The following is a 26,573-nucleotide window of genomic DNA, read 5'->3' as shown; positions in this document are numbered from 1 at the left end:
TATATGTAGAACTCATTGCAAACTCATTTCCTGTGGGTATCGTAACCATCTAACACCGTGCGTAAGGGCCGTCACTCCAAGTCAATAGTACCTAATCTCCTCCTTTTCACCGCGTCTTGAACTGTTTCTCGTAACCGGTCCAGGGCCTTTCCCCATTCCTCATTAGCTTTATCCCCAAGGACCCAAGCCAACCACTTCACGACGCTGGCAGCCTTGTCCATGTTTCTTTCATCCTCAATCACCTTGACCAAGTAAGCCCCAAGGGCATCGACATCTTCCAAGTACGGGCCTTCCTCTTTGAATTCCACCGACCATGCTTTCATTGCATCTCGTAAATCAGGCAGCGCACTCAGTTTCTGGGCGGTGAATTTGGGCTTTGCTGGTTTCGCAGGGAGAAAAACCGTCCTTGATGGGTTATTGTCTCTGCCCGCAGCACTGGGAGTTTGCACTGGATCTGGCCTGGGTTTGTTTCTTCGACCATTACCGATGTTCAAAGACCGCTTCTGAAGACGGAGGCGTCGGTGCTCCTCGAGCACTTCTCGCCGCACATCTTCGGGTAAGGCTGCGAGGAACTCTTGAGAGATTTCGGGAATGTCGGGATCATTTTCCGTGGCCACTTCACGGGCTGTCTCCGGTTCAGGGGAGCTGACTCCACGCAGCGCATCTTTAATCGAACGGGAAGTGACAAAGTTGGTTTGCAAGAGCCCGGTCTTCGAGGACGTCGTTCCTTTCGGCGGCCTGCCCCTCTTCTTTGGAGCCGGTTGCTTTATATTCTTTGCCGCTGAGATTTGCAATGGAGACTTGGTCCTTTCTCGCTGTTGTTCGTATTGCCTTAATATCTCTTCTCTCAGATCCTCTGGAAGAGCATTGACGGTGTCCATATCCAATTGCGATTGGTTTGGGAGGCCGTATAAAGCTGACTGTGTCACAGGTTTTGGGCGATCGGTGCTGTCAGGATGAGCAGCAGGAGCGTAGTCAGCTTCTTTTGTCTTCGTGAGCTTTGACCGAATATCCTCCGGCAATTCAGCCAATACTTCAGGATCCACTTGGGTAGGCATGATGAACTGGGTTCCCGCCGTATTGAGACGCTTCTTGCTTGGACTGCCGGATGTGAAAAGGCGGGCAGCAGATTTGATTTCCTTGTCCTCTGCGCTCTGTTTCGTTGGCGTGGCGAAGTCCTCCTCATATCGCGGCTTTCTGGGGGTAATCGGATCGTCCTGAATGGGATCGTTGGACGCCGCAGTCTTCGCTGGATGAGAAGTCAGAGGCTTGAATTGAAGGCGCTTCTGGCTGCTAGCATCTTGACCAGAAGGTCCCGGGGGTTTCAATGGCTCAAGCTTCGTCATTTGCACACCTATGCCCCGTAGTTCACCAGGGGGGAATCCCATGCTCTTTAACATTGATAGTACCTCCCCAGTCAGGATATCAGGTGAATTTGTAGTGACCCCTAGGGCCACGCTCTTGTTGGATGTATCACACTTTCCATGGCCGAGATGTTTCGGAGGATCGAGTGGCGCGTTGGCTGAGCGTTTCATGATTTTCAAAGTCAGCTGGCGACCTTTAACCTGTTCCTTTAGCAGCCGCTTGTGCAATTCACCGCACAGGTTCTCGATGAATTCATCGACCTGCTGCTGGTTCTCGAACCGGACACCCCAATTCACTTCGGCAGAGACCGACTTGCGAACAACCACTTCGCCGACCTCGGAGCGGTCAATTCCACGGGCATACTCGTATAACTTTTCGCCAGTCTTAGGACCTAGAGCAGTAACCAGTTTTTCTTTGGATAGATCCCTCAAGTCTTTGACAGATTTCGCGCCCAAATCTTCGAGTTTCCCACCGATGCTCCAAGCAACCCCTGGGAGACTTTGGACTTCCAACTCGCCAAGAATGCGCAGCACTTCTTCCGGTCGGATTTGGCATTGGCCGGCGGGTTTGGCCTTGCGCAAAGCGACCTTCGCCAGAAGGATATTGCCGCCGATTCCAACGGATACATCGCAACCTGTGCTCGTCTTCACCGTGTCCCTCAATTGCTGTGCAAGATCGTCGGCTTTGGCTTGCTCGCGATATATACTCTCCGCAGTCATATGCCTTCCGTCACTCCCTGATTCTTCCACGCACATGGCCGTGACGTCAAGTAGCGCCTCATCAATGCTAACACTCTGGACAACGCCTCCAGTGACAATGATGGCATCGTAGAATGCCCTGCTCGCTTCTTCATAGCCAGGAAAGTCGTAGGGCAGGATCTGTAAGTTCGGGCAGAGCTCCATTGCCCGCTTCATCCACATGCCATTCTTAATGCCGAACTTGCGGGCAGGATAGTTGCAACTGGCGATTTCCGAACTGGATCCTTGGCCGTGAGCGACAACTGCCGGTTTATCTTTGTATTGAGGGTGCTTCTTCAGGGAGACGGCGGCAAAGAAGCTGTCAAAGTCGACATGAAGGATATATCGGCGAGATCCAGCTGTTGACTTCTGTTTACGCTTTGGGGACTGACTAGCTTTCTGTGCTGCGGCTTGTAGCTGGGACTTCAATTCTGCCTTCCACGTTGAGAGGTGGTGTAATCTCGATTCCCGGTAATATTGCTCCAAGAACCCTGGATTGACAACGGTGGATTTTCGTATTCGAGGGTCAGCCAGCAAAATGGCATTATGCTCTTCTGCAGTCAATTTTTTCTTGTCTCCTGATGGACCAGCCACTGGGCGCATTTGTTCCTGGATGGTGTCGTTGGCCTGCAGTTTAGGCGCCTCTTTTGAAGCAACCGCAAACACTTGGTCAGCTTGATCGATTTCTGATAAGTGGTTGTCCTCCCCTGATGGAGGTTGCTTGATATCTTCTATCATGGAATCAACGATCGGATCGAGCTCCTCTGCCTCCAGATCATCAACATCTAAGGTGGAGTCTTGCTTGGACAACTGAAAAGGAGACTCGGTAGTTTTCCGAAGCTGGCTGGCGTACCAACTCGTACCCGACTCCTCTTTATAACTCCGACGAGTTCGACTGCTCTGACTGATAACGGAGCCATTGTCAAATCCCAGCACCCGCTGCCCGGCTCCTTCATCCAAGAGTCGAAAAGAGTCCCATGGCAGTAATCGGCCTGCTTTCACACTTTCGACAATCCAAGCCGGTTTGACGATCCTGTACCTCTTGAACTCAACCGCTTTTTTGGGGGTCAGATTGCTTGCAACGATATGAGTCGCAGTAGTCTTCCCATCTAGGTACTGCAGGAACCCGCCCCCATGGACCACAATCAATTTATGAAGGTCATTTAGAGACGGTTGTGTGTACCCGTTGACGTGGGCCACAACCCCGCGGAAGATTTGCGGCGTGTCGTTGGATTGTGACCGCAGCTCCGCGTCAAGGTTTTGCAGTTTAATCTTCTTGCGCCGAAAATAGTCTCCGAACCCTCCGAATTCTGCGGCGTCATACTCATCCCCATCTTCAGCATCAAATGTATCTAAAACCTGTGAGCTATGACTGACATCCATCATTACGGTTCGGGGATATAGATTCCTTACGGTTTTCGATGCGCTTCCGCACGCGTGCAGAATTCTCTTCCAGGCGCGATCCCATCTTGCTCTCAATGATCCTGTCCACACAGAGACGAAATTACCCAAATATCAGAGTGGTCGTTCATCATATGGTTATCCTGCTATCGCGTCTTGCCATGTGGGGCACCTTTTCATGTCAAGTCTAGAAAGGAACCATCATCTGGTTTCGGCGACAAAAGATACCCAACCGGTATATATAACTCGTGAACACTATCTAGACGGGTACAGCTTGCATGATATATGGTGGCGACATCACGACACGCCTTTGTCTTGCATTAGGTGTTGCACGTGTGGCTGGGCCAACGCGATATCACATGACCACGCCGCCATTTCGCCCTGTGGTACCCACTTTTGAAATCTTAGCACCGAAATTTTGTTATCAACGGCCTTGGAGGCAATTATCCACATTATTTACTTCAATTCAATCCTTCCGCTCCTCTTCCACCCCTTCCTCTCACTTCTTCAACTAAAGATAAGTATCGAGCATTGCAGATTCTGCTTTACAGGATATAATCTAGTGAATAGCCGTCAACGGCCTTCTACACACATTCCTATTTCTTCATCAACCTCACATATATCCAAAATGTCCGCCATTCACGTTCCCCGAGCCCTCTTCGGCCTGACCATCCCGTGTGATGGCAGTGAGATCCCCGCCACCCAGAAGCCCATGAAGGTGAGTTCCAATTCCGGCTTTAGGTCCTCGATTTCAGGATGTCGAGAAACGGTGATCAGATTGTGCTAACCATGCTCAGATCCGTCTTACCATGGCTGCGATTGACCCATTCGATGAGCCAGAAAACGATTCGGCGAAGCAAATCGCCACTCTTTATATGGTTCGGGACCCGATCTGGCGACAACTGGGCCCTGATATGGATGGCGAGTCCCTGGACTCCGACGACATCGAGGGGATCATGGGAAGGTTGCCTCTCGGCATGGACTCGGACGAGGATATGTCAGATGACGATGAAGAGTCAAACGCTGGCCCCAGCGACCCGGCAAAGGCTAAGGCTGCGCTGAGGAAAGCTCTCTTGGCGGACTCGGAGCTTGCAGATGCCATGGACGAGGACCTGCTTGCGGAGGTTAACGGCACCAAGGTCAATAAGGGCAAGGGCAAGCTCGTCGATATGGACATTTCCGATGACGACGAGTCCGATGACATGGAGGATGACGACTTCGCTGAAGAAGTTGTGATCTGCACTCTTGACCCCAATCAGGTTCGTTTCTTCTGTCACACCCCTAGGAATTTTTCATTTGCTAACATCCACTAGCATTGCCAACAGCCGCTGGACGTCCAGATCAGCCACTTTGACGGAGTTTCATTCAGAGTCAAAGGCAACTTCAACGTCCATCTTACCGGCAACTATGTCCTATCAGAGGAAGACGCCGAGGAGGAGGAAGAGGAGGAAGACGAAGAGGGCATGCCTACCGGCCCTAATCGCGAGCTCCTCACCATCCTCAAAGCCATTGGCGAGACCGAACAATCCGACGAGGAGGACATGTACGGTGATTTCGAGGGCGAGTCGGGAGACGACTCGGAATTCGACGAACTCGATAACCTCCAGGCTCAGCGCGTCACCGAGGTCGATGAGGACGAAGAGGAGGCCCCGAAGCTGATCAAGGCCAAAGGCAAGGATAAGAGCAAAGGCAAGAAGCGCCCCGCCGAGGAGGATGAGGATATCAATGCTTCTCTCGACGATATCATCAACAAGTCCCTCAAGCCGGAGGCCAAGGCCGCCGAGCAGCCGCTGAGCAAGAAGCAGCAGAAGAAGCTGAAGAACAACGCTGGCCAAGCCGTCGCTGCCGCCAGCACCGCCGACAAGAAAGACGCGGTCAAGGAACAGGCGAATGGGAAGAGCGACAAGAAGGTCCAGTTCGCGGAGAAGCTCGAGCAAGGCCCGACGAACCAGAAGGCTACCAAGGCCGATGCCAAGGCCAACGGCGTGAACGGCAAGGCTGATGCAAAGGCGGAGAAGGGAAAGCCCGTCCTCGGCGTCAAGACCATCCAGGGCGTCAAAATCGACGACAAGAAGCTCGGGACCGGTCCGCACGCGAAGAAGGGCGATCGCGTCGGCATGCGCTACATCGGGAAGCTTGACAAGAATGGCAAGGTCTTCGATGCCAACAAGAGCGGCAAACCATTCATGTTCAAACTGGGCACCGGCGAGGTGATCAAGGGCTGGGACATCGGTATCGTCGGAATGAACGTGGGAGGAGAGCGTCGCATCACGATCCCCGCCAACTTGGCCTATGGATCACAGTCTATCCCTGGCATCCCGGCGAACTCCACTCTGGTGTTCGACATCAAGATGATCTCGATCAACTAAGCGGCTGATTGTCAGGACTGACCGGCGTCGACGATGGTAACGGCCGCATAAATATGCAGGCATCAGCTTCGTGATTAATTGCTGGTCCCTGGTCTCCATTTTCCATTTTCCGTTTTTCTCTGCTCTGCTCAGGTATACTTCCTATGGCGAGGTGGTTTCCGATGGGCGATCACAACTTCCTGGCGTTGAGCTTGTTGAAGGTTACCGGCCGTTTACTCCGTTCTGGTACGAGAGTTCGGGTTGAGAAGTGACGAGGGGGACCAAAAAGTGTTTGCAATCATTGCTCGTGTATATATATTTCGGAATCAAAAACCCAGCGGGATCAATATCGTCGTCATCCACTCTAGTGATTTCGCGATATCAGTCACGGGCCACAAACAAATTAGGGGTATTCGGACGCGCAACTTTCTAGTTCCAACGAGGGAAGCGTTACAGATCATTCAATAAACTCGAGGCCTGGTGTTAATATGGTGAGAGTACAGTATTCATTTGAGTACAGCATCAATGTTATGTAAGTTGAGTTGAAGAATATCTCATCGGGACTTGAGCCCATCAGCTATCGTCTTTAAACCGCCTTGCGCAGTCTCGGATAATGTTTGACATAAATCAAGACACGTCGTCTGCGTGTCACATAACCATTCCATTCGCCATAATGAATGTAAACATGTTCCACCCGTAATTCAGAACTCCACAAGTCCACATGCGGTTCCCGCATGCATACTCCGAACCCCTTTAAATAGCCACAGGCGCAGGGCCTCCGGATGCCTTCTTTAGCACCGATCCAGCCCTTGACACAAGCTTGTTGCTTGTAATGGCTCGGTAGTTGAAGCGCGAAAAGAACATCTTCTGGTTCTTCTGCCGCTCGCTCGAATGTTTTGCGCCCTCCGAACTCGAATTAGAAGATCGGCGAGTGTCAGAGGTGGGGTAAGGAGGCTTCGGATTCGCACTCCCATGATGACGACGGGAGCCGGAACTTGACGCCGTCGAACTTGTCGAACTCGAACAGTGTCGTTTCTTCTCTGGTATGCGGCCCGCGGACGCGGGCTGGTCGACGGGCCGCGCCTCATGCTATTCGATGCCATGTTCCTGTTTCAGCGCTTCTAATTTGGCCTTGCGGTCCTCTAGGTCTTCTTTTGATCGGGCCATTTTCTCGGGCTGATGATAGAGTACTGCGGACGGAATGAGAATTTGCCGGCGAGAAATGAGGGGGGAGGCAGGGGCAGACACATACCAACCAGATACCGGTTCTGGAAGTTGAAGCCGTTGAGCTTCTCACATGCGCCTTTGGCGTCCATCACATCCTCATAGACAACGAAGACGGTGCCCTTTGTGTTGTTCGCGATGCCCTGACGGATCTGACGGATAGGGCCGAACTTGCCGAAGAGGTCGAATAACTCTTCCGGGGTGACGTTGTAGCTGGACACAAGAGTCAGCCACTGGAGCGATACCGAGATATATCCAACGGAATATGCACATACCTCAAGTTCTTGACGAATAGAGCACTGTAGGCGATCCCTAACCGTCAGCGAAACATTCTCCTTTGATGCCACACATGGTTGCATTCGACCAGCGCTGGGGCTGCAAGACATACCGGTTGACTTCTGGGGCAAGCTTCCCACCGCGACTCATAGCTTGGATAGGCGCTTGTAGTGACACTGGGTTTCGAGGGATTTGAAAAGAAAGAAGGAAGTGGAAATGAAGATACCTTGACCGGGAGTCGGAACGATTGATGGTGCGATGCGAACGGCGGAACAACGAGGGGAAGACGGGAAGAGTGAGTGACTTGGCAAGGAGGCACGTGCGCCGTGGCGATAATATCACGTGCTTGCTATCATGAGGCATCAACTTATGTTGAACAAAGAACTGATGACATTTTGATGAAGTTTCCAATAGTTGCTTGTCCTTGTCAGTTATTCCCAGTCTCCATAGGCCAGTTTTGTTTGTCACTGGCGAGAATCTGTCCAACTGGATCCAAACATCTGGGCCTAAGCATTGGAATACATCCGCAGTGTTCTCGGCTTGTGTCTCCGCATTCTGACTTCAATATCTCAGAGCTTTGTCCTCGAGTCCATCCGGAGTTGTTGTCAGAATGAACCATATTCTCTCCTATATATGATACGTACCGGTAAGGCAATTGAAGCCGATACAGCGTATATCGACCCTCTAAATTCCATTTTCAAATTCGAATTCTGCAGGAACTGGAAATAATGCCTAAGGCATACACTTCAGGGCTGATCAACCGCAGTCACGTGAATGTGATTCAACTTCATTTGTTGAACTCGGCGCAGTATCATCGTGAATCCATCTCCCCGCCTAGTATCCCATTGAACGCTCACTCAACCACCGCTTCTCTTGCCTCAGGTCGGATCTCAGTCGATCATAAAGCCTTCAATATCATGCCTGACAATATTATTTCTTTCCAAATGACTTTGACGGCGTGGTAGCATTAGCGCCCGCTTGTCCGACCTCCGAAGCTCGAGAACTTCACCCCACCTCTAGTCATCAACCATCATGGCCCTCAACAGTTTCAAGAAAGAATACCAGTTAATGGGCCTCATCCCTAAGCCTTCTCCTCGGGTTACTGCGAATGTAGAGCCTATATCACCGGTTCTCAAGCCGACCCTTAACCTTATAGCCACCGGTGTGCCTCAATCCGTACCCACCATACCGAACTTGTCATTCGAACGGAAAGACGACGAAACGGAATCAGAGAACGAATCTAAAGGCCTCCGGTATTCCAATTTCCAACGTACGCATGCACACCGCCCGCAATCCCAAATCCCCGAGTCCCCGATCGATACCCTCGCCTCGGTCGCCCTTGCGACGAGTCCTACCTTCGACAACAATTCGCGACGCGCATCGCATGGACAATCGTCGCCGCAATTCGCAAACGGTTACTTCTCATACGCGCAGAATACTCAGCGCCGACCGCTACCCCAGGAATTCAGCAACGGCGCCATCGAACGTCCGTCGAAACGAGCAAGGTCGGAGGCAATCACATTGCGCGATTTGCCTCAGTCATCATCCTCTCGGCCCGCGACAAGTTATAATCCACCCTATGGTCTGTCGCAAAACACGGAGGCTTCCGCCAAAGTTTCCGCGCTATCTGGAGTTGTGGATCCTCGGACGGCCGGCAACGAAGCGGAGAACCACGATAATGACGATCTGCTTGTTGGGAGCATCCTCCTCGACCTCTTCAATGGCGGAGGCCCCCCAGGAATGGGGAATCATTTCCCTTCAGGTCAATACCCAACCGCAGTCCAGCGCCTGGAGATGTACGCCCGTACTAACTGGGTGAGGCCGGAGTTCGACCAGAGCATGAATCCGACGAGCCACCAGGCTAGTGAATACCGCCCGGCCAAAGACCTCACACCCCCAGATTCCTATAACTCGGTTCCCAGCAATGGATATAGCTTGAACAACCGGACTTCTTCCATCATTCAGACCCACACGCCGCCGGACGAGTCCGAACCACCCAGACTCGATAACCAGGAGGCACACATTCCACATGCCGCACCTCCGCCAAAGAAATCACACCAAGGATGGCCCAAAGGAAAACCTCGAGGGCCCCGGACGAAAGCTGGCACGTCTAAGCGGACATCGAAAACTGGAGCGAAGGCAAGAGTCGGGAGACCTCCTGGGTCTACCACACGTCAAGTCTCAGCACCGAGGGCACGCAGTACGGGCCAACTCCGAGCTGAGATGATGGAAACTAAAAGGGAACTCGAAAATAAAGAACGAACTCGACGGAAGTCGATTTCCGGACTCTCGAGCCAACCTGGAGCAACTTCCGAGGCACCAAGCCATACTCGACTCGCTTCCGCACCTCCTGAAGTGACTCCGTCTTCCGAAAGCGGTCCTCAGAAAGCAGATGGCAGGCAGAGGCGACGGAACCGGAACCAAGATATTACCACTTGCGCTGGCTGCAAAGCCAAGCCAAGCACCTCAAACGGCGAAATTGTATCATGGCTTGAATGCAATGGATGCAATCAATGGTTTCACATCGCTTGCGCCGGGTTCAAAAACGAACGCGAGGTGCGAAGAGTGGATAAGTTCTTCTGCACTGACTGCACTCCAAAGAAAGGGCCTACAACATGTAAGTCCGGACCAAGCGAGGTTGCTTATACGGGGCTAACCGTACCATGTCTAGATCTCCGCAAATCCTCTCGTGCTCAAGCTGCCGTTGACTACGCTGGTCTCAATGAAGGCGTTCTTCGTCCCACCGAGGACAATGAACATGAACACCATTATATTAAGCCGATCAAGGAAGGTACTCTGAACTACAGTCCAGACCAGTTCGCGCGCATTCCCCCTGAGTTGGTGACCGCCGAATACTTCGAAAAATGCGGAGGCATGAAGGAACCTTTCGTCGTCCCAGCAGCCTGGAACCCACGTCCAACTATCCCCGGAACCAGACGGTCGCCTGAACCAACGGAGGGAGCCGACGCCCCTGCCCTTGCAGAAGAAAATCCAACTGGATTCTCTAACGAAGAGCTCGACGAGTATTTTGAATTCGACTATGCCCTTGACGAGGGACAAGACAAAATCGGCATGGTGATCCCCGAAGGTTTAACCGTAAGGCGAGTGGCGCAACTTTATGGAGAGCACGAAAAGCTCGACGTTATCGACGTCAAGTCGCAAGAAACCGACAAGGTGTGGACCCTCAGCCGCTGGGCAGACTACTACGAGGCCGAAGGCGAGAAGCCCATTCGCAATGTCATCAGTCTTGAGGTCTCTATGAGCAAGTTGGGGCGTCTCTTGAAGCGACCAACAGCAGCACGAGAGTTGGATCTCCAAGAGGAAGTCTGGCCTGAAGAAGAACCGTCGCCGAATGTCCAGTTTTACTGTCTCATGTCCGTTGCGGATTGCTACACGGATTTTCACATAGACTTTGGTGGATCGTCCGTCTTCTACCACATCATCAAGGGCCGCAAGACTTTCTTCTTTATCCCGCCGACCAAGCAGAATCTCAAGAAGTACGAGGAATGGTCAAGCTCCCCGGCTCAAAATTGGACGTGGCTTGGCGATGCCTGTAACGGCGAATGCTATCGAGTCGATCTATATCCTGGGGACACGGCGTTCATTCCCTCCGGCTGGATACATTCTGTTTGGACGCCCGAAGACAGCCTTGTGATTGGTGGTAACTTCCTCACCCGCCTGAGCTACTCCATGCAGCTCAAGATCTTGGAGATTGAGAAAGCAACGAAGGTACCGCAGCGATTCCGATACCCGTTCTTCCAAAAGGTGCTTTGGTATGCAGTCATGAAGTATCTTGAAACGGATCCTGTACCCGAGGTCGTCCGCGATCTTTTCCTATCCAAACAAGTCTTCCCTCGGGCTACACCGACCTACGAGGAGCCAAACAAGTTCGGTCTCAATTCGGACCACGGCCCAGAGAATTACAACGCGCGATACTATTCCAAAGCCGAGCTGGACGGACTCCCAGATCTTGTTGGTTATATTTTCCGAACCGTTATGATTTCTTTGGGTCGCGTCGAGGGCATCAAAGCAGAGACGCGGAATGCGGTCTGTCGGTCGATCCCGAAATCTCGCCTGGATCTAGATCCACTAGAGTCTATCCGTCTCTTCGCTATGTGGGTTGCGTGGAAACGCGGCAACGAGCCGATTCCAGACTGGGCGCATCCAGACTCGACATTACCTGGTGTCGAAGCCACAAGCAACGGGGAGACTGGGCAACAGAAGATCAGTGATGCGGCACTGAAGAGGTTAGAGCGGATGGCAACAAGACCAATTCCGGAGCGACAAGGTGCGAGACGAAAGAGTAAGACCAAAGCAGAAAGCCCAAGGGTCGAACGAGCAACGACGCCGGCCCCCGAGCAACCACCAATGGCAAGCAATAGTGGCTCGGTGCCAGAGAGTCCAGACGCCATGTCGAAACATGTCGCATCGCCGAAAACTTCAGTTCTCGGGCCTAAACGAATTGCTTGCGATGCGTGTCGAAAACGCCGGATCAGGTGCAAGCATAAGGATGAACTCGCTACGCCACCGGGCACGAAGGATTCACAACTGCTTCAATCAGACAATGCCACTGTGACCAACCGATTGGTTGCGATGGTCGTGCCTTCGAACGGTGGCCAGCCATCATCTGCCACGGGAGACGTTGCAACAACGTCCATTGTGCGAAAGGAAAGCTCCAGCCCAAGCAACGGCCCTCAGCTCGATGCGGGAATGGGGTCCAGCCCGGATTCTAAGAAAGGCAGAAATCGGGCGTGTGCAACCTGTCGAGTCAGCAAGGTAAGAATCTTCGTTTTTCACCCTTCACTCGGTTTCCAGATAACTGACTCCCACAGCGGCGCTGCATACATGATGAGAATGGGAATGTCGATGTCGTGAAACTCAATGAGAAGTCCATCCCACGAGGCTCTAGTGGGGGTAAGAAGAGATCTGCACCGACGAGCGAGGATACCGATCAGCATCCAACCAAACGTCTCCACTTTGAAGATGACATCAAGATTCCTCCTGAAGATGATACCGCAATGTTTGACTCGACTCCGAACGCGATTAACGGCGCATTCGGGGTAGGGGACCAGGTTGGCGCTTCAGTGCCGCCGTTCTTGGGCTTGGCAACAGAAAATGGCTCCCATGGTCAGTCGGCCTACTCGCCGTTGGAAGCATTATCTGCGCTGGCAAACGGCGAGCTCGAAGGCAGACCTATGCACGATGCTTTGCAGATGGCTACTCCTACCCAAGCAGAAATTGGTCAATTTACACTAACCGAGCCCGCGAGAGCAGCAAGCACTTCGCCTGGAACTGCTCCCGTACATCCGGACCAGCGCGCATCGGACACACGACAGGTCAGTGACCCGCAGTCGTTATCACGACATTCGTCGCGCGCCATCAAACCAGTCGACCGCTTCGCACCGCCCAAGTTCGAGACGCCGCACCAGACTCTAGCGCGCAGAAAATCCATGTCAACTGGGACGTCGGCGGCGAGAAGCAAGAGCCCCGAGCTTCACGGCAGCGCGAAGTCGGGCATGTCGAAGCGGAGACCTTCCGCCACGAGCCCCACGACTGCGCGAGGATCCCAGCGTCGCTCGGTGTCGTTCTCTGGAGACTTGGCGGCACGAGCCAATGTGGCGAGCATGGCTCGACAGGCCGCGACGGATTTTGGGGTGAAGGTGGAGAGGTTAGAGGAGGTAATTGAGGAGGAGACGGACGAGATGAAGAGTGAGCGGCTGGCGAGGGAGTTGGCGGCTCAGGATTGGGGGTTGAGAGACAGGAGGAAGAGTCGTTGATTTCGGAAGGCGTTAGGGAACGGTGGTATTGCATGCTTTGAAGGGCTACTATCGCCAGCAATAGTGGCACGGCGTTATCTGGGTAAGAGGGAGAAGTCCTCCCGGAAGATCAGATGGGTTCTGAATTATGGGTTATGTCGGAGTTTCAACATCGGGTTACGATTCTGAGAGTTACTGAGCCAAATCGGATAATGGCTCCTCAGAGTTCTATGTTAGTTCGATGGGGTTGAACCCATCTATTACACATTCATGTTACCGCCGACGGTGGTTAGAAATTGCGATATCATTATATCGGCAAATGCATTTTAATTTATCATGCCTTCTACGGAAGAGCTACAACTTCGTATTACCAAATCGCAATTTTCCAGAATGGATTTGATCCCCCAGTTCGAAATGCTATTGTTACAGTATTACCTTTATATCGTTGTCTTGAGAAATACTCGAATTGAGTCAGGCTCGCGCCACCACCTGTGTATCATCTTTGTTTCTTTATCTCCGGCCTTTCCACATGCCATTCGGAGAGCAAAAACACAATCCTTCGCTCGCTCTCGTGGATCATGGTCATTCATGGATGTCTGGGCTCATAAGGCGCTAGGTTAATGTTGTTTCAAATTTGAGACCACGGGGATGTAATCCAAGACAGTACTACGTACTTAAGAAACACATACGTAGTACTCCGTAAGCCCTGGTTCTTTGAGCCGTTGTCGCAACAGGTGCATCGCTACCCATCCGAATATCCGATAGAGATACCATCTACATGTCACCTTCTGAGCGTGTCTTCCTGCATGCAAGCCTCTGAATTCTGCGTTGTCCCCAGCTCTCACCTCTTCAATCCCTTCACCGATCATTTGCTCCTTCTACCAGGACCTCTCCACTATTCTATGTATGAGTAGGGAATCCCCTCACAGATCGACTGTCATGGCGTTCACTGGCGAATGACGTCCAACGACCCCAGGGATACCGAGGACTTGTGTCGTAAACCGTAACAGTGTTTGGCTAGCGAAGTGGCCTGCAGCAGGGAGGCTGACGGGATGAATCTCCGGCAATTCCCCTTAAGGCTTAAGCACATAAAAACTTTCCAAGTGTCGCTCACTGCGGAGGAGTTCGGAGACCAAATGACGCCGGGAGAGGGGTAGCAGAAGGCATGAAAAGGGGAAGTAAGGAACAGCGTGTCTGTGCGGACGGGAATGCGAGGCTGAGGGCGGACCATGAACTGTGCGTATGGGCGATATCAGATCAACGTTGAAGCAATTTTAGTTTTCACGGCCCGCAATCGATGCATGAAGACAGAAACTGTTGCATACTTATTTCGGATAAGAACGAGAATTCAGGTGTTCTGAGAGGTCGAAAAGATGCATCGGTGGCTTGATATTCTGTGGGGATGGCGAGTTTCTAGAAATAATTCGAAGGTTTCGCTTAAGATCGTCTACAGTAGTAACTAGTAACAATGGAGGCGGCAATGGGCGCTGCCGTTTGCGAAACAGTCCAACGGAGATCGTGAATAAAAGAGACTAACTTCGATTCTACGCCGTCCTCCGATAATGCTTTGCTAGGTTACCATTGTGCGGGGAACTGGCAATTCAGTGCCTCTCTGGAATCTACCAGACAGCCACGCTATCTCAGTGTATATTTTCCTTCTCTGCAAAATGAACAAACAGCCTGTTAGGTAGGTCACCAGGTCCAACGTATCCCTATGAACCTTGAGCATGTATTTTGTATTCCTGTAATCCTGTTCACCACTCGAGTCATCACCCTGGAGTTGAAGGAACGTGCGGCAGGCAATATCCGCAACCAAACTGCTGGGAGCAGTGAGTTGAGAGATTCCAATTCCCATTCGCTCAATGTGGAGGAGAAGTGTGTGAACGGCAGAGCAAACACTCTATGCCAGCGTGGAGTCTGCAGAGCCAGTCAGCCAGTCAGCCAGGGCCCAGGGGAAATGAGACAGCAGAATTGAGACTGGGCAGGGTCAGAACGTGGCATGGCAGGGAGAGTCGGTGGCTGATAGTGGCAGACGAGGGCCGGGATCTCCATGTTTTATCCATGAATTCCAGCTGGCGGGGGCGTCGCACAGGCTTTTCGCGGACCATGCCGGCATGGGGGAAGTGAAGCTAATACAGGGTGCTGCCGTTAGGTTACTGGGTTCAATCAAGCCAGGTATTGAAGGGTCGTGCTTGATATTGAGTGCGATCAGAAGTGCACCCAATGACAAAACATAACCTGATAACCGCCAGACACTGACCGATCTCTACTTCCATATCCTATACCCGCTTCATGCCGTAATGGCTGCAACGAACTTGACCGGTACATGCCCGCTGACGCAGGCCATGCTGCCACTCCTTGCCAGGAGGAGCTTTCAGACCTGCCGATTACTCCACCCCACCCTCAGATTTCTGCCCGCAGCGGGGATATCTTGGATCAAAGTCTGGCCTACGCTGCTCCTGGCGCTCCTTGCAGATCCTGAGCGAGCTTTTGCTCGTTTTCCATCCACATCGAGAATGGTCATGCGCACGGCACACCACGTCAAGGACTCGGGACTCCAGCTAAGATTTCGGAACACGAGCGCTGAGGGCGATGGCGAATGTGCGGGGACTTCAAGATCAAAGATTTTGAGGACTTCGTCCTGCCCTTCGAATGCGCCTTTCCTGTTCCTGGCATGCCTCTTACAGGAACCGTGCACAGTTGACAAAATGTATAACCATTCCCTAACCATTTTGTAAATAGGTAAAGCTCAGCTCGAAAGTTTGGGTATCAACAGAATTGAACCTCGTAATCAAAATAGTCTTAACTCTCAAGATATGACAAAACAGGTTTGATCCACAGTTGCCTTGGCGTACACTAGTAGCGCTCTAAAAGACCAAAGAAAAGTCGCTCTCACAGGATGAAACGAAGGGTATCTTTAGTTCAATGAAAATACGGGCCAACCAGTTGATCGCACTTCCCCAAAATGACCACGCCAACCATGCTAAATCGTGAACGAAAAAATACAGTGTGAAAACAAGACGCGATCGAGATCCAGCGCTGAAGGCAATCACCATCTCAAGTCCTATACGTAAGACAGCCAATTCACCGAACACGGCTTAGTTGTGCTTCCCTTGGTGTAAAAGTGACATCGGAGAAGTATCCGCTCCAGACGTGTAAAGTAGGCGTATTGGGAAGAACCCTCAGCTTGAAGGGAGTCACCACTTCGACTGTGCCTGATAAATAGTAACTCTGTCTCGAGTGTTGACGTCAGATGAAGTGACTGAAACACCGACCAAAGTGTAGCACTCCACAGGGAACTGTCTAGGCCCATGAGTGTCGTGGGAACCTGTGAAGAACTGCCACGGTCGACTTGGAGTAATCTTGCTTTCCTTCTTCGGCGTACTCTTAACATACAAGGTACTGAGGATTACAATAAAATAAAGGAACCCAGAGCGGTCCATTGACGACAGGTACTTCTTCGGATATGGTAGAAGTTGCTTGTTTTCTGGAGAGTCCGTGATGCGTGGCACAATTGAATCCTTTGATGATCGATGATCGCCGGTGGGAAGCCAACTGCCAAGGAGAAGATCATTATAGGACGATCGCTTTCATACCGAGGCCGTGGTAGAGGCATCCCGTGCAATATTCGGCAACTGCCGCATATGAGGATAGCGTAAAATACCAGCCACCGTAATCTGGAAAGCCAGGGAATGGAAATTGCGTGCTGCTATTCCCGTTCGCCAAAGAAATTTGGGTGGCAGGCACGCCTAGTTCAGACCTTGTAGGGCGCCGATGGTGACCGCAAAAATACGCGTCGTCGGTTCTCGGCCTCTCGGACAATTTCTGCAGAAAGTCGAATGCTCGGAGCAAGGGCGGCATATCTTTCGATTTCGCGGATGACTTCCTCGATCATGACGTCCATTTGGTCCGGTGGGGGCAAAAGTGCGGAAAGTGAAGGTGACATTGTGGCTCCCATGATCAACAGAGCCTGGGAAACGATGCTGTGGCAATTTCAAATTTCCGGGTTAGCATATATTGAATTTATATTGTGGCAGCTTGGTACCAGCAGGGATGGATTGACTTACGAGAGGGCCCCTTGCCACAAGTACGGAAGGTGGCCAGCGTGACTATGATGATACTTTTTTTAGTATCCTTTCATTTCAATTGTATGGATAGGGCGATAGGTTTAGAAATGGAAAGGAGGGAACATACTGTGCTGTGATGTGCTCGAGCTGCCTGATGCACGCCTCCAGGCACTTCCGGCAATTATCCTGGACAGATGGGTCGATCGCTGCTGATTCGTCGTTCAAGACAGCCTGAATGTACGGTCGGAAAATAATCGTTCGACAGGCATAATATCGTAACCTTAGTACGGTCTGAACTGGTGCAGCCGTTGCCATTCCAGGATTCATGCCTTGTGGGAACCGCACGGCGGGAGGCAGCCCATCATACCATTGCGTGAGCTGGAAATCCAGCTCTGCAACGACTGCGTCGAGGGAAGATGGGCTCTTCGTTGCCGATGATCGCGCGTAGATCAAGTGGCTCACGCGGTTGAGCAATCGACGCAAAGCAATTTGCGCCAGGAAGTACCATAGCTCGTCTTTGCCAACTGGTTCGTCGCCTTCGTCCTCAAATCCGCCAGGGAGTCCAACGGTCTCTTCAAATTGAACGATCCCCGAATGCGGAAGGTCGAGTTCTGCGAGGAGATCGCTGGAATAGAGGAGTCAGTTGCTTGTCATTAAAACCATCGATATTCAGACGTCTAAAAATAGGCAAGTCACCCACCTTTCGAAGAGCAGTGTGTTCCAATACACTCTTTCAGTCAGAACTTTGGCGTGTTGGGGGAGTCGCGAACCACTGAGCAGAAGTTGTAACTTCATGCTCGTATTGGTAAGCAAATTCCAGGCTTCCAACGGTCGGACGACGTAGAAAAGGTAAGCGGACGCGAGGATATGGCATTGTGCAGCCATAATGTTATTGCGAATCATCATACTTGGAAGCAAAGCCCATGCTGCCGCGAAGTACTGGATCCCTGGAGGGTCCCGGTCAAGCGGCTGGCGCGACATGCTGCCAGCGCACTCTGCACAGCCGAGTGCTAAGACAAGTAGCACGATGCAGCTCTCTGGTCCTTCTTGGAAGCCTTGAGAAAGTGCAGCGTGATGAAGTCTTGTCCAGCTGAAAGGATTGACGCACGCGTACCACACATTGACCCGTTCGAAGAATGCGCGAATATAGTTCGCGGAGCCGGCAAGGTCGATGGTGTGCACTGGTGGTAAATGAAGCGGCTCTCGGGACATTTCTAACTGTAGGAGGACTTGGGGGTCATATGGACGGGAGACTAGGTCGCGAATCATGGGCCACTGTAATAGATTGAGGGCGGGGGTGGTATGCGTCTTGGGCATGGTCGAGATGTTCGACGTCGTACTGTTGAACGTCTTCGCTCCATTCCCAGAGGCAACACCGAAATTCGACATCGTGCTTGGTCGTCGATGTCCGGATTCCTCTGCGACCGTGGCTCCGTTGGTCAAAGGTGGTGATAGTGACGGGGCGACGCTGAAACTGTTTGCTCGAGCCCTCAGGTTCGATTGCAGCATGCCTTCAATTCGGTTTAAATGCTCGAGGATCAACTTGTCGCCAGCGTCCAATTTGATCCCAGGTTCACGGTACACACATTCTGCGTTGAGTTCGGTGCACAGTCGACATTTTGGGCGTTGTCCGTCGCAGCGGGACTTCCTTGATCGGCATATTTCGCACTATAAACATGCCACTGTTAGCACGCCATCGACCATCGAGGAGGAAGAAGGACTCGTGTAACGTCTATAGCAGGAAGCAAACCTCCATGGATCGTACATACCGCGATAGTTGCCCGCCGCCTTGGATAGTCGATCGGGTCGGTGCTAGGACGTTTCTTGGGATTTAATTTTTGATCGCTGAGAGACGGGCTTGTAGGTGGATTCAAACCATCCTTTCCCTCTCGATCGGTCGAAGACTGAGACATATTTCGAGGTCGGCCAATTGGACTTGCGGATGTTATGGGACCATGGCCTCCGTTCGCCATGAAGTAGCCATTCCCTAGCTGCGGGCTCCAGGAAACGAGATCAGGCTGACGAACAGGAGGAGCCGACGACCGTTTAAGGACAAGATTTGAATTCTCGGGGTAGCTTGGAAGATGAGGTGGTGATTGAAAGACAAAGGAAGCATCTTGCGGAAAATAAGCGTGGGGAACGCCATTCTGGAAGTGGGTCGTGTTCTTCGAAGAACTCGAGACGGGACTAATTGTTCCAACATCTGGGGAAGCAACATTGGACATGGTAGTAATTGGAGCGATAGGGCTCGCAAGCTTGCTCGGGTGGCTTGCCGCAACCCTCCCCAGTGCAGTCCAAGGCGTGACACGCTGTGAAGTGCTCGTGTGGTTGAAGGGAACACAGGCGGGGAAACGATGTGTTTCGCAGCGATATACGGGAGAGCTTCAGATACTGCTCTTGGTGTATCCAGATATGTTATGGACTCATGGTGAAGGAAGCGATTGGGTGACGGCATGCAGCGTATATGTACCATCCTTCATCTTGATGTCCATATTCCGTTACGGTGTTCTTCAAGTCTGGGTATCGAAGTTTCGAGGGTCTGTCCTTGCTAGGCCCTGGAACGTGCAAGGGCTCATCATCAAGCCCAGCTTGGCATTTTCGTTTAACCCTTGTGGCAACACGAGAGACCAACTTCGCCAGGCCCAGCGCCCACACGAGACGACAAGTTTGCGAGGAGAAGCGCGGGGAAGGCCAGAAAATAGCTCCACTCGGGCGTTGCCCGCGTTAGTGACGGAGTTTGAATGGCTCGTATGATTGTGAAAAGACGGCCGAAGGCTCGACCATTGAGACCAGGATCTAGGAAAGGGTCACAGGGGGGTTACGTGATTCCAAAGCCTTGTGGATGCACGGCGTCTGCAGTAACAGTTCGAGTGTTCGACGAATACAGCGATGCGAGCTGGAAATCGTAATTATCCCCGACCTACCGCCTGGGGAATGAGGAGAGCGGCAAATTATTTTGGTCCAGAGCCCAGAGGTACTGGGTACATGGGAGGAAGCTTTGCCTGCATCTGCGCCACGAGGACAAGTAATCAGGCACGGACATCTCGCGGTCATGCGCTCTCTGACCAAGCATGGAGCAAGAGGAAGGCGGAGGATCTGGTCGTGAGGGCTTGTGACCTTCTCAGAGGAGTCGTTTCCTCCCAATTCGGTGACCTGTAGTGGAATACAAGAGTAATCCGGGGTTGATTCAGAAGGTGAGGGCGGAGCTCGGAGGATTCGGATTTCGGAATGACAAGCCAACGGTCTAGCAACATGGGTACATGGCTACATGCGCATCGTTAGTTTTCATTAATTCTGCCCAGATGTCCATAGAGAAGTGGAAATTTGATTGGCCATTGGCATCCATTTCATCTCTCCCCGTTCTCCAGTTGGCAAGTTCGATGTGCAATGCGGATTTAGCGGTGGTGGGCGTCCACAACAGTGGGGCGACTGAGTGCCAGCGTCCGCATTGCCACTAATGAGATCCGCTTGAGAGTTCATACGCAAGTTCCGCGCCATCTCGAGTGCAATATATCTATCTTAGCCATCCTTAGGTCTCTGAAGGAGGATCTTTAGGTTAGGAATGGGGGCGGAACCAGTTCGCCATCGCGTGCAGCGGTTTGCTTCTTCAGACGTTCGGCCAAATTGTTTCCATAGAGCTATGATGCCAGTGAACTGTTCTGCGGGGGTCCGGTGTACCTATCGGTCGCAGTTCCTAGGTACCGGTACCGGTACTGATGTACGGCAATGTGGAGGAAGCAGCACGATCTGCAGGTAAGTCTGAGCTTGGACTGTGTGTAAGTACTTTGCTCGATCGTCTAGAGCCAGTGGATAGGCAGCAACGTGGTGTCTAAGTCCTAAGGACTTGGGTATGGTCAGGAGGATAGCTTGATCCAGGGCCATCCCAGATGTTCAGTGTCACTCCCCGGCCTCCCTACAACGGGTGTTATAAAACACCAGCTATTGCAGAAGCGGCGAAGGACCTGCGTCTACGCGGAGGCTTGACGCGCCTATGTTCGCTAGTTTTGCCCATGCCGTCTTGCATATGTCGACTGCTTCGTCTATCGCGATGGAGTGGAACGGTAACGCGACGTTTGAAACCGCTGTTGCAAATTTGCGGCGTTCCTCCTCGTTCCAAGGGCGCATACGGTAGTCGCATACTCCAGGGTGTTTCGCCTTACCAGTGAGCCACACCCGTCCGATCCTGGGCATAGAACTGATGGAAGGTAAAGAGAAGTTTACTGGCGCACAAAGTTGCCGATTGGCCTTGCTGTGCTACATCCCCTGTCGTAAAGTGTCGTCCTGTCAAGTAATAAGTCCCTGCAGATTGACAGCATACTGTTTCTCCATTATTGTCCATGCTCTTTATATTGCTCCATTATTTGCTTGGGGCCAGGGGAAAAGTCACCCCGCGCCCGGTTTTCGTCGACGCCTTTAATATATATGTGTGGATCTGGCGTCATACATATTAAAAGAAGCCTATTATTATTATCCAAGGACGTTCGTATGACTTTTGAACATGCATCATGAACTCCCTCCCATGAAGGTGACATCGAACCGCTGTAAGATTGGAGGGAAGGTGATTCAGCGGAGACTTCAGCTGAGACTGATTTGGAAGAGAAAAGAGAATAGCTGCGAATAGCAACAATGATTGCATCTGGCCTTCGGTTGCCACCGGAAATTATCTTCTGCGAGGTCATTTGACCAGCTTGTCATGATAGCATTCTAGCGATGATAGAGTGTGCTCACTCGGGTCTGAAGTGGATCGTGTTCTGGACAACCTCCTGCCAATTTGGAGTAGTCACGCTCCCACAGCGGTTGCGATGTATGCAAAAAATAAAAAAGTCAATGCAATACGGGAACCACCTTGTACGCTCTAGACGTTGCATGAGAGAAATTGAGCACCGTGTGAACAGACACTGATATGAACGAGAAGTTGAAGTAATCTGGATGTACCGGTAATTGGCTACGCTACTATCACGCAAGAGCGTGTACACACTGCAGGTCCGCCGACCTTTGAATATCCTGTCCATGATCAATCGCCCCTGATCCTCAATTTTGACCGGCTTGCCGAAGGTTCTCAAGCTGGATAGACCTCCATCGATGGCTTCCTAGTTGTCCCACCACTCTCACTGCCATTTCACGTCTCCTGGATCCCTCTGAAGAAAGGTTCCGTGACAGCCAGCTGAAGTAGTCCCCGCTTAGTCAGTGCCGTTGGACTTGCCCCCTTTCCCTTTTGTTCTCCTCCGTGTCCTCCTTCTTGTGCTCCTCGTAACGTGCAAGCGCCTTATCCAGACTCGCATTGATCTCCTTCGCCTGCACAACGAGGTCCTGAAGTTGAGCGAGATGAACCTTTGCCATCACGACGACGCGTTGGGGGTTGTAGGGTTCTTCCGTGGTGGCGGAAGGTGGTTCATTCGTCACGGAGGAGGTGGATTCGATAGCAGTGCCATTGTTTGTCGCTTTCTTCGCGTTGAAGTTTTTCGCCTTGGTGCCCTTGGTGTTTGCGGCGATGGTATCCGTCTTGTTCTTGGTGTTTGAGGCGGAAGTCTCCATCTTGTTCTTGGAGTTTGCGGAGGTCGTCTTGTTGTTGCTTGTCTTTGCGATGGCCGCGTTGGTGTTGCTTGTCTTTGAGGTGGTCGCTTGGGCTGCGTTTGCGGACTGAAGCGGTGTAAGTTTATCGTTGCTTTCAGTTGCTTCCAATTCGTGTTAACGAACCACACTCACCTCGAACTTCGTCTCCGCGGCCTCCTGCGCAGCCGCCAAATCCGCAATGATGCGCGCCGACACGCCTGCCGGCGAGGTCGGATCCGCATCCGGCGCCAGGCCCGCGGGGAGCAGGCCATCACGCTGCATGTCCTTTAGGACGTGGATGGCCGCGATCTGGCCCAACTCGACCAGCTCCTCGAACGGCCGGGTGCATTGGTCTTTCAGGCCGGCTTGTGTCAGTTGGTCGATGGCTTTCTGGGTCGCCTTGACGTTGAACGACAGTTCGGAGTACCCGCGCTTGCGGATGCGGGCCCAGAGCGCTTCGGTCTGCGCTGGGGTGATGGTTCCTGGAGACTGTTGGGCGGCCCACATGCCGTACGCTTCGGCGTACTGGTCGCGTGCGTTGCTGGTGACGGTTTTGGCCTTGGTCATGGCCTTATGGTACGAATCGCCTTTCTTCCCCTCGATGGTATCGTGGCCTTCATCAATGTATTGCAGCATCAGATTATAGGACTCCTTCTCGGCAAGCTCGACCTTCTCCAGCTTCGAGATGAGCTCATCATGGCTTCGGGATTAAGTGCCAGCGTCAGCCAACGGCAGTTTGGAGAGCGATTCTCCGATCTTGGAGTGGGCAGACGTACCTGACTTTGTCGTCATCATCGCCCTTCTTCCCCTTTTTCGTCTTCTTAGGTTTAGGAGGCATCGTCGCATGTGTGTGCTATGCGGATGACGGCTTGGTTGCTTGTCGATGGTTGCAGATTGATCTGTGAGGGTCAATGAAGCGTTTGCGTACGTTGTGAAAGCGGAGGTGCGGATTTCAAACTGAACAAGTCATCTGCATGTGGGCATTCTCAATCCAAATATCACTTCGCGGGGTCTTCATGTTGCGGGGTGCACATTTGCAAGGCCGCCGCGCTTCACGTTTGTCGGACCGCAACTTGATGGATGGCGACTGGCGGGACTGCAACTGGATGTCAAGGCATGGGTTTTAACGATTTATTAAACGGCGGCACCAAAGGCTCGACTCGCTAGCACAGACCAAAGCATACTGCCCATTTTTAACATCCAAAGAGATCATCCCGCTGCCTTCCTGACGCCATGTAGATGAGCGGACTTACGAATCCTATCTGCCGTCGACCCCCAGCAGCATGTCCGTAGTTACAAACACTGTCGAAATTCAGACCACTAAGGAAGGCGTGCGTGCTAGCCGATGGGTCCGCCGAGCATTGTTCGCTGCCACTGCTGGTATGCGCGCGGTACGGAAATGATACCGACACTTCGGGAGTGTCGATGGTGGATTGATGAGCCGAAACGGATCAGAGAAGGGAGTCTAGTCTGGTGAAGACGTTCAAACAAGCGGCGACGACCTAGACGGGAACTTAGCAAATGGCGGGGGAGAAGCGTGATAAACGTACCTCGAGCTGTAGCTCCTTATCCTTGGCATTATTGACCTCGTCGCTCGTAGCCTGCGCGAGGTTCGCACCGATCCCCTGCGAGCCGCCCGCACGCCGGACGAACGGCCACTGCGAGTACTCGGCCAGCAGCTCGTCTACCTGTGCGAACGCACGCTCGCGCGCCTCGTGGCCGAGAGAGGAGAGACCGTTCTCGAGCACGTTGGCGGCATAGGCGGCGCACACCATGACGACGGTGCGTAGGTAGCGGAACTCGGCGTCTTCGGGGAGGAACTGGTTGGCGGGGAGGACGATGGTACGTTGGGTGAGGACGCTGCGGACGCGTCTTCGGATCTCGTCTTTGGCGCCGCCATCGGCGACGGGGTGGGTGGCCATGTCGAAGAGGAGAAAGTTGCGCTTCTCCGTGCGGAGGATGCCTTTGTCCACGAGGCCCTTCATCAGGCGTTCGCGCACTTGTTTGAGTTGGTAGCCGATCTTCATGAGGTTCCATGTCTCGCCTAGTAATTGTACATCAGTTGTCCGCTCGACACAGAACCAATATCAGAGGAGTAGTTACCGGACATCAGGTCGATCCAGGAACTGACGCTCATCGCTTCGCTTGACTTCATCATCTTGAGTGCTTCGTCCAACAGCACTTCGCCGGTCAATGTATCATCGATGACCTCGATGACCCGATCGGGGAGCGGGAACCGTCGCCGGGACGAGTCCTTCTGCATGCTTATTCGACCACGGAGCGCCAGTTCGATGACGATGCATCCTCGCAATGCGTATGAGATGTTATCATTCCAGAACGATAGGTATCCCTGATGGAGGAAATCAGCATCTCTCCGTTTCATGGTGATCGCATTGATGCCTTACCTGCTTGTCCTTCAAGCCCATCAGGACCACTTCCTCCATCAGCGTGAGCTTCGGCTGTTTACTTCGCTCCTCATTCTCGCTAATGTCCCGCGGGTCGAACGCAATCTTATGCCCGTTCTCCGAATCCTCGTACGATGTCTCCGGCCCTCTGCTCTCCTCGTTGCGCTTCGGCACCGGAGAGCTGACGCGACTGCCGTCCTCGTTCTCGGCGTGGCCGGCCCCTCTCCGACGCGTGAGGCCCGAAGCTGTCGACGCCATGGTCAATGGATGTGATGGATCGTTATGGGAATTGGTCGAGTGACGGGGCCCGCGTGGCCTCGAAGGGGATGTCGAAATTTCGATTGGATTGGGTTCACTAGACGGGTCGCATGGGTGGTTTATAAAGGATGGGCGATAACGGTTACAACATTTCAGAACTGCTCGGTGGGGCTGACACAGCGGGAACAGGCCATTGGATTCACGGAGACAATGGGTTGAATATAACGGATAATATCAAGTTGTTGGGTCAATGACATTCTCAAGTTAATACGCGTTGGTTGTCGTGCAACTTTCAGGGCTCAGGGTTGGATTCTTGGCATCGCAGGGGTGGCGGATGGGAAGATTGGTATCAGATCCCTCAGCAAATTGAGCCTGTGATGAAGACGATGAGGATGAAGGCGTCAGAATATCATGGAGGACATGGTCCCGTCTCAGAAGCAATTCAGATTTAACAAACCAGTTTTCCTAAGCTGTAATATTACATATGTTGCTCCCATTTGCTCCATTTCAGCCTCACAGCACTGCATGCTCTTTTTCTATATAGCGGAGGTGAACGCAACCAGCCCAGAAGTCGAATGCTTCAATCACTCACTATTCCACCATTCCTGTCATTGACTGCTTAGTGCGCTGCATATGGTTAGCTGTGGGATTCCATCAGAAATAATAGCTACGAACCATCAGGCTGACTTGTGATGTACTCCACGGCTTGTTGAACTGAAGACCGGTTAGCAACGTCCAAACCAACTGTGAACCGTCCTTACCGCTGTGGAGCTTATCAGCCTCCTTATCTGGTATCTCAATGCTAAACTCCTATTATTCGGTCAGACGAGGTTCCCTGCATGTCGTTTGTTGTGGCATATACCTCCTCGATGGCCATGACCACCTCAACGGTGTCGAGAGAATCCAGTCCGAGGTCGTTGGCGAAGTGAGCGGCGGGGGTCAGCTATCGTATGTTTAGCCAAGGTATGCTCCATCAGCAAGAACTCTCTTTACCTTCTCCTGGTTGGTAACCTAAACCGATGTTAGCTCAGGCAAAACGAGACTCATTGCGCTCGACTCACCTTATCAAAGCCCTTCAAAAGATCCATGATCCTCCCCTCAACCTCGTCCTTACCCAATGCACCCCCAGCCGAGTAGAACCGGACACCCATCTGATGTTGCACGGGGGCGAATCGTCGTAGCG

The 26,573-nt window shown here is 52.3% G+C and overlaps 9 protein-coding genes across 9 annotated transcripts; 3 read left to right on the top strand and 6 right to left on the bottom strand.

Annotated features, from left to right (window-relative positions):
- Positions 1 to 19: 19 nt before the first annotated feature.
- On the bottom strand, positions 20 to 3,675 carry P152DRAFT_80915 (DNA repair protein). Its single transcript, XM_033683268.1, has 2 exons — positions 3,516 to 3,675; positions 20 to 3,454 (listed from the first exon to the last, which is right to left on the bottom strand). Exons 1-2 carry the CDS (start codon positions 3,568 to 3,570, stop codon positions 72 to 74), a joined length of 3,438 nt encoding a protein of 1,145 aa, XP_033532364.1. The 5' UTR covers positions 3,571 to 3,675; the 3' UTR covers positions 20 to 71.
- Positions 3,676 to 4,097: 422 nt separating this feature from the next.
- P152DRAFT_438990 (uncharacterized protein) lies at positions 4,098 to 6,347 on the top strand. Its single transcript, XM_033677625.1, has 3 exons — positions 4,098 to 4,221; positions 4,301 to 4,762; positions 4,817 to 6,347. Exons 1-3 carry the CDS (start codon positions 4,132 to 4,134, stop codon positions 5,870 to 5,872), a joined length of 1,608 nt encoding a protein of 535 aa, XP_033532363.1. The 5' UTR covers positions 4,098 to 4,131; the 3' UTR covers positions 5,873 to 6,347.
- Positions 6,348 to 6,940: 593 nt separating this feature from the next.
- P152DRAFT_475195 (pre-mRNA branch site protein p14) lies at positions 6,941 to 7,501 on the bottom strand (the record flags this gene model as incomplete). The annotated part of the gene is made up of 4 exons (XM_033681396.1): positions 6,941 to 7,041; positions 7,104 to 7,288; positions 7,351 to 7,374; positions 7,464 to 7,501. The coding sequence occupies 4 exons, from the start codon at positions 7,499 to 7,501 to the stop codon at positions 6,941 to 6,943; spliced, it is 348 nt and encodes a 115-aa protein (XP_033532362.1).
- An 882-nt stretch (positions 7,502 to 8,383) lies between these two features.
- On the top strand, positions 8,384 to 13,128 carry P152DRAFT_475194 (uncharacterized protein; the record flags this gene model as incomplete). The annotated part of the gene is made up of 3 exons (XM_033681395.1): positions 8,384 to 9,968; positions 10,023 to 12,127; positions 12,184 to 13,128. The coding sequence occupies 3 exons, from the start codon at positions 8,384 to 8,386 to the stop codon at positions 13,126 to 13,128; spliced, it is 4,635 nt and encodes a 1,544-aa protein (XP_033532361.1).
- Positions 13,129 to 15,244: 2,116 nt separating this feature from the next.
- Positions 15,245 to 16,008, top strand: P152DRAFT_80736 (uncharacterized protein). Its single transcript, XM_033683266.1, has one exon. The coding sequence runs from the start codon at positions 15,408 to 15,410 to the stop codon at positions 15,843 to 15,845; it is 438 nt and encodes a 145-aa protein (XP_033532360.1). The 5' UTR covers positions 15,245 to 15,407; the 3' UTR covers positions 15,846 to 16,008.
- An 853-nt stretch (positions 16,009 to 16,861) lies between these two features.
- On the bottom strand, positions 16,862 to 19,087 carry P152DRAFT_400545 (uncharacterized protein; the record flags this gene model as incomplete). Its single annotated transcript, XM_033676578.1, has 5 exons — positions 16,862 to 17,090; positions 17,175 to 17,216; positions 17,302 to 17,799; positions 17,875 to 18,842; positions 18,944 to 19,087. The coding sequence occupies 5 exons, from the start codon at positions 19,085 to 19,087 to the stop codon at positions 16,862 to 16,864; spliced, it is 1,881 nt and encodes a 626-aa protein (XP_033532359.1).
- Positions 19,088 to 22,272: 3,185 nt separating this feature from the next.
- P152DRAFT_80719 (uncharacterized protein) lies at positions 22,273 to 23,828 on the bottom strand. The gene is made up of 3 exons (XM_033683265.1): positions 23,504 to 23,828; positions 22,881 to 23,427; positions 22,273 to 22,814 (listed from the first exon to the last, which is right to left on the bottom strand). The coding sequence occupies exons 1-3, from the start codon at positions 23,563 to 23,565 to the stop codon at positions 22,359 to 22,361; spliced, it is 1,065 nt and encodes a 354-aa protein (XP_033532358.1). The 5' UTR covers positions 23,566 to 23,828; the 3' UTR covers positions 22,273 to 22,358.
- Positions 23,829 to 24,178: 350 nt separating this feature from the next.
- On the bottom strand, positions 24,179 to 25,390 carry P152DRAFT_400423 (vacuolar protein sorting-associated protein 74; the record flags this gene model as incomplete). Its single annotated transcript, XM_033676572.1, has 4 exons — positions 24,179 to 24,229; positions 24,278 to 24,771; positions 24,831 to 25,077; positions 25,133 to 25,390. The coding sequence occupies 4 exons, from the start codon at positions 25,388 to 25,390 to the stop codon at positions 24,179 to 24,181; spliced, it is 1,050 nt and encodes a 349-aa protein (XP_033532357.1).
- Positions 25,391 to 25,761: 371 nt separating this feature from the next.
- P152DRAFT_80659 (acyl carrier protein) lies at positions 25,762 to 26,573 on the bottom strand. The gene is made up of 6 exons (XM_033683264.1): positions 26,452 to 26,573; positions 26,384 to 26,401; positions 26,253 to 26,333; positions 26,152 to 26,200; positions 26,066 to 26,104; positions 25,762 to 26,017 (listed from the first exon to the last, which is right to left on the bottom strand). Exons 1-6 carry the CDS (start codon positions 26,539 to 26,541, stop codon positions 26,010 to 26,012), a joined length of 285 nt encoding a protein of 94 aa, XP_033532356.1. The 5' UTR covers positions 26,542 to 26,573; the 3' UTR covers positions 25,762 to 26,009.

The sequence above is a fragment of the Eremomyces bilateralis genome (assembly GCF_010015585.1).
Source record: "Eremomyces bilateralis CBS 781.70 unplaced genomic scaffold P152scaffold_16, whole genome shotgun sequence".
Taxonomy (NCBI): Eukaryota; Fungi; Ascomycota; class Dothideomycetes; order Eremomycetales; family Eremomycetaceae; genus Eremomyces; species Eremomyces bilateralis.
Note: the sequence above shows the minus strand (reverse complement) of the source record. Positions and strands in the feature narration are given on the sequence as shown.

Coding starts and splice junctions, on each gene's coding strand:
- P152DRAFT_80915 (XM_033683268.1), bottom strand. CDS start 3,570: ATGGGATCGCGCCTGGAAGAGAATTCTGCACGCGTGCGGAAGCGCATC. Junction 3,455..3,515: donor GCGGAAGCGCATCGAAAACC/GTAAGGAATCTA, acceptor CACAGGTTTTAG/ATACATTTGATGCTGAAGAT.
- P152DRAFT_438990 (XM_033677625.1), top strand. CDS start 4,132: ATGTCCGCCATTCACGTTCCCCGAGCCCTCTTCGGCCTGACCATCCCG. Junction 4,222..4,300: donor CCACCCAGAAGCCCATGAAG/GTGAGTTCCAAT, acceptor AACCATGCTCAG/ATCCGTCTTACCATGGCTGC. Junction 4,763..4,816: donor GCACTCTTGACCCCAATCAG/GTTCGTTTCTTC, acceptor AACATCCACTAG/CATTGCCAACAGCCGCTGGA.
- P152DRAFT_80736 (XM_033683266.1), top strand. CDS start 15,408: ATGGCTGCAACGAACTTGACCGGTACATGCCCGCTGACGCAGGCCATG.
- P152DRAFT_80719 (XM_033683265.1), bottom strand. CDS start 23,565: ATGCCTCCTAAACCTAAGAAGACGAAAAAGGGGAAGAAGGGCGATGAT. Junction 23,428..23,503: donor GATGATGACGACAAAGTCAG/GTACGTCTGCCC, acceptor TTAATCCCGAAG/CCATGATGAGCTCATCTCGA. Junction 22,815..22,880: donor CCGCGGAGACGAAGTTCGAG/GTGAGTGTGGTT, acceptor ACACCGCTTCAG/TCCGCAAACGCAGCCCAAGC.
- P152DRAFT_80659 (XM_033683264.1), bottom strand. CDS start 26,541: ATGGGTGTCCGGTTCTACTCGGCTGGGGGTGCATTGGGTAAGGACGAG. Junction 26,201..26,252: donor TGGTCATGGCCATCGAGGAG/GTATATGCCACA, acceptor ACCGAATAATAG/GAGTTTAGCATTGAGATACC. Junction 26,105..26,151: donor GGCTGATAAGCTCCACAGCG/GTAAGGACGGTT, acceptor ACCGGTCTTCAG/TTCAACAAGCCGTGGAGTAC.